The sequence below is a fragment of the Chiloscyllium plagiosum genome, chromosome 28 (genome assembly GCF_004010195.1).
Source record: "Chiloscyllium plagiosum isolate BGI_BamShark_2017 chromosome 28, ASM401019v2, whole genome shotgun sequence".
NCBI classification, from domain to species: Eukaryota; Metazoa; Chordata; class Chondrichthyes; order Orectolobiformes; family Hemiscylliidae; genus Chiloscyllium; species Chiloscyllium plagiosum.
Window position 1 is genome coordinate 6141546 of NC_057737.1, and position 5203 is coordinate 6146748.

The following is a 5203-nucleotide window of genomic DNA, read 5'->3' on the forward strand; positions in this document are numbered from 1 at the left end:
TACTTTTAAAGTGAGAGGAGGACACATGGGGCAACTTTTTTTAAAACAGTTCATTGTGTGTGGAATGAATTGCCAGAGTAAGTGGTGAATGCAGGTACAGTTACAATATTTAAAATACATTTGGATAAGTTCATGAATAGGAAAGGTTTGGAGGGACATGGACCAAGCACAGGCAGGTAGGACTAGTTTAGTGGATTATGATCAGCATGGACTGGTTGGATCAAAGGGTCGGTTTCTATGTGCTGTATGACTCTATGACTATGTATTGTATATTCAAACAAATCCTGCTCAATCCCCACACACTGAATTTGCTGACCTATCCTGGCACCCAGACGAGCAACGTTTTGATTTTAAAAGTGTTGTCCTTGCTTTCATAACCCTCACTTCTCCTTATCAGTTTAATCTCATGCTACCCTATGATCCTCTGAGACCTCTATGCTCCTCCAATTCTGGCCTCTTGCGCATTTCCAATTTGTCTCTGGCAACAGTGCATGCAGGCAATTGCCTCCTTAAACTCATCTGTCTCTCTTCCTTTCCTCCAAGCCATTCTTTAAATCAAACAATCCTTCCTTTGAGCAATTTGTTGTCCACTGTTATCTTCTAATGTGACTCTGCCTCTCATTTTGTTATGCATCTGTGAAGAGCCTTGGGACATGTTACAACATTAAAAGGTGCTATGTAAAAGCAAATTGTTGATGCAAATGAATAAGGAGAGATTCATAAACCATAAAAGAATATAATTTATTACCTTGTGATTAAGACTTGGACCTCTCGGAGTTAATTCAATGGGAGCACGTCTCCTTACTCATTGAAGCCTGGCAAGATTTTATTCATCTACCCTCCCCAGTTTGGGTGGAGAGAGATGCTGTTTTTAATCAACTTCTCAAAACTAGAAGCATTTACTTCTTCCACCTCACCTACCCCTCTCCCCAAAATCACAATGCTCAAAAGCAGAGTCAGAAGTAGTTGAGGCCTGATTTTGAAGCTACAAACTGAACCACATACAAAGTAGGAAATCCCCATCTGCTTCCTCTTTCAATCCTGCAATACTAACAAAAATCACTTCCTTTTACTGATTCTTGTATTTAAGAAAATAAAAATGGAAAACAATGGTGATACAGGTCTCTGCTGTCTGAAGAGAGAGACAGTTAACACCCCCTACTGCTGAAGAGAGGAACATGGTGAAGTTCTTTTTTGCCTTGCAGTCTTCAACACAATTGCAAGAATGTCAAATTTCTAACAAGCAAAACTGCTTATGTTACAAAGAAATGGAATACCAATTGGTTGGAAAGGCTGACTCTGATCAACTGAGGCATTGCTGTGGCAGAAGCAACAGGGAACTACAGGCTCCTCAAGCTCTTGGACAATTAGAAAATGACTCATTTATTCTTGTCATAAGCAGCCAACATTCATACAAACAAACAGTCTCTGCATTATTCACAAACAAAAGTAATCTTGAGCCTTTATTTTTGCAAAGCCTATAGTTCCCCATGTTTTTCTTCCTCCATGATGGTGCCTCAGCTGGAACTGACTTTCAAGAAATCCGCATCCTTTTTCTCTTTTTGGTATAATTAGCTGTGACTAACTGAAATTTGGCATTTTTGCACTTATCCTGATGAGAGAAGGATGCAAAACATCAACCACATTCAGCACACTGCCATGCCATATTCCAGGTACGGATTCTTTGTTGATATATCACAACCCTCTCCACCTAAACCTCTTTTAGGCCAACAGTGAGCATACACTCTAAGCACATCGACAAAAATTGACTTTCCACAGGTCACTAGCCTAAACATTTCCAGAATGCGGTATTCAAATGCTTAATGCGTGGTGGGAGTAGATTCCAATCAACACTTTCAAAAATTAACAGGATTAATAATCAAAAAAGTTTGGGTTTTGGGACTAAATGGATATCTCATGCAGTGAGCCAGTACCGGTATGGGCTGAATGGTCTCATGTGCAGTAAGATTCTGTGATTCAATGGTTTCAACTATATCATCTTAATATAAATCCATTAGGTTGCTTTATATACAAACTTACATGAGTCAGTAACAAAAGATAAACGTGTCATATTCCTGACCAAGGAGAAGGGTGTTGCCCTCAAATAACTAGACTCAGTTCTTGTAGATGCTTCAAACAAAATTATTAACGTTAAAAGATGAACGTTTTCTGCACCCAAAATTAGTGTTAACCGACAATGAACAAGCCTGAATGATTGGGAACTGCTCTGCTCTTGCTGCAGTGAACGTAATGGGTGCTTGTATTACAAGAATACTGAATTGACAGGCCAAAGCTGGTATCATAAGCTGAAGGGTTTTCTTTGGCCTCTTTCCCCTCTCTGTCACCCACCTTCACCCATGCCCTTCCCATCTCCATTCCTACTGATCTCTGCAAGGATAGTGTTCCAGAAACTTCTTCAACTGGGATGGATAGTCTGTCATGACACCAGTCGCTCCCAAATCAAAGGCCCTCTTGAAGTCTTGTTCATCATTTAAGACCCATATGTAAATCTATAGGTGAAAAGAACAGGGAAGCTGATTACAGGTAGGGAACAAGTTATAGGTCAACAAACTACAGGTCATTCTGGTGTAATGAGTGTTGTGTTAACACAAATCGGCTATAATGTAATGAATTAGGGATGTTGCTTGGATAACGCAAATTTTCTACTGAGCAGGTAGTGATTTTCTATAGCAATCTTCTACAGTGTAATTTTCTACTGTGTTTTCCAATAATGCGGTTTTCTATAGTGAGAGTTTGCAGAGGTATGCAACTGTCCTGTTCTAGCAGAATGACCTGTAATCCCCTCCTCCACACTTGTTCCCCCTCCCCCATCAACAATGTAAAACACACTCAGCCTGAGCCCCCACTGCACCCTGACGAGATACTGAGATGCTTGTGAATTACTTACAATATCCCCTCCTTCCCCTTAAGACCCCAAAAACTACATCATTGCTTTAACCCACTTGAGAAGTTAAATCCTCCTGTAAGGTTTGAAACATGCAGTTCTCATGCCATGTGGGAATTTTAGAAGGCTACATGTCTAGGAAGCTTTGAACTCAGTGCGATTTGGGTGTGCTGTTGAGCATCAGAACACAGTTTTCTTGTTATAGTTTTCAGAATGTAGCTGCCCTGTGAGCACTTAAGTTTAAGGATGTTAGATGGATGTGCATTCACAAGTGATGGGCCTTTGGGGTGTCTGCTTTTAGGGGTAGACAAGGGAGCCTGTAACTTATTCTAAATCTTGCATGTTCTGCTTAAGGTTTGGAAGTGAAGGACAATGCCCTGCAGAATGACCTACATGCAGCAACCAGTGAGCCTGTATGACAAAAACAGGCAGGTTTTAACTAAACTTAGGATTTTTAGGAGCGGAGGTGGAAGCTTTGAAATAAAGGGCCGGTAAGGTGATGTAAATTATTCCCATCAGTCAGTGAATGGAAGATAGGAGAAATGAGGATTTTTAGTATGGTTTAGGAGGACTTCCTAATCCTGATATTAAGAATTTCTTTCATTGCCTCTTGACTGAGATCAATGTGATTTGCAGAAAGTTCATTATTGGTTGAAAAAGTCAAAGTATATACAGTAAGGAGGGGCAAAGTGTTCTTAATATAAGCAAGCTGCTAGAAATACCAACTCTGGTTTTGAGAAGGATTCTGGATATTCCAAGATGGAGGACGGGAAAAATTTCACAGCTGCTCCTTTTTGAGGTATTTTAGGTGCTGGAGTGATTTCCTCAAATCCCAGGAGCAACAATTACTGTTTTATGTGCTGTTGCATTGTTTTGGAAATTTGGGGAAAAAAAAAGTCAAAACAACAGCAGTTTTAAAAAGGGAGAAGAACAGACAAAGGAAGCACATGGTGAGGTCAGTTCAGGAGAAAGAGAGAGAGAAGTGGGGGAGGGGGAGACAGAGAGAGAGAGAAACTGACACTGCCTTTGCTGTTTGAATTCATGTATCGCTGGACATCAGAGTGCATCTGGGAAAATTAACAAAGTGAAATTCACAACTGATCTTGGAGAAACTGTTGGACCAAGTTCACAGCACAGAATCAGATAAGTTAATTGTTGTTTTAAGTGTGGCCTACAGAAAGTCTGCAGTAGTGAGTAGAGTTGGTACTTTCTTGATTATATATTTTTGGAGATATGTCTCTTGATTAAACTTAAAATATAAGCCATAACTATTAATTTAACCTGGGGCAGTGTTTGTAGAGGAATAGGATGGTGTTATTTTCTGGGTCTGTAGATTGTGAAGGAACAAAAAATGACCTTTAGTAGAGTGCTATGTACTTCTTGTCAGATGTGGGAGTTTAAAGAGAGTTGAAGGGTTATTGCGGATTACATTTGCCATAAATGCTGTTGCTTGCGAATCTTATCAGATCAAATGGATCGGTTGGAGAGAGAGTTAGAAGCAATGAGGAATTTGCAACAGCAACAGTATGTGATGGATGGCAGTTATAGGAAAGGGGGAATAGTCTCAAATACAGCCACATAGATGGGTTAATCCCAGGAAAGGTAAGAGGTCGGCAGCTAGTGCAGGAGTCTTTTATGGATATACCCATTTCAAACAGGTATGCTGTTTTGGAAAATGTAGGGGGTGATGGATTCTCAGGGGAATGTAGCACGAACAGCCAAGTTTCTGGTATTGAGACTGGCTCCAATGCAACGAGGGGTACGTCTGGTTCCAAGAGATCAATTGTGTTAGGGGATTCTCTGGTCCGAGGTAGAGACAGACGGTTTTGTGGCCAGCAGCAAAAAAGCAGAATGGTGTGTTGCTTCCCTGGTGCCAGGATCAAGGATGTCTCAGAGAGGGTGCAGAATGTTCTCATGGGGGAGAGGGACCAGCAAGAGGTCATTGTCCCCAAATGGAACCAACACTATGGGAAGGGAAAAGGTTGAGATTCTGAAGGGAGATAACAGAGAGTAAGGCAGAAATTTTCAAAGGAGGTCCTTGAGAGTAGTACTATCTGGATTACTCCAAGTGCTACGAGCTAGTGTGGGCAGGAATAGGAGGATAGAGCAGATGAATGCCTGGCTGAGGAGTGATGTATGGGAGAAGGATTCACATTTTTGGAACATTGGAATCTCTTTTGGGGTAGAAGGGATCTGTACAAGAAGGATGGATTGCAACTAAATTGGAAGGGGACTAATATACTGGCAGGGAGATTTGCTAGAGCTGCTTGGGAGGATTTAAACTAGTACGGTGGGGGG

General features: G+C 41.1%; 1 protein-coding gene across 1 annotated transcript in view; it reads right to left on the minus strand.

Annotated features, from left to right (window-relative positions):
* Positions 1-505: 505 nt before the first annotated feature.
* gdpd1 (glycerophosphodiester phosphodiesterase domain containing 1) overlaps positions 506-5203 on the minus strand; it is a 57538-nt gene continuing 52840 nt past the window's right edge. Inside the window, exon 11 of the mRNA XM_043718145.1 lies at positions 506-2510. Within this exon, the coding sequence (XP_043574080.1) occupies positions 2379-2510 (132 nt within the window). The 3' untranslated portion in view covers positions 506-2378. The remainder of the gene's footprint in view (positions 2511-5203) is intronic.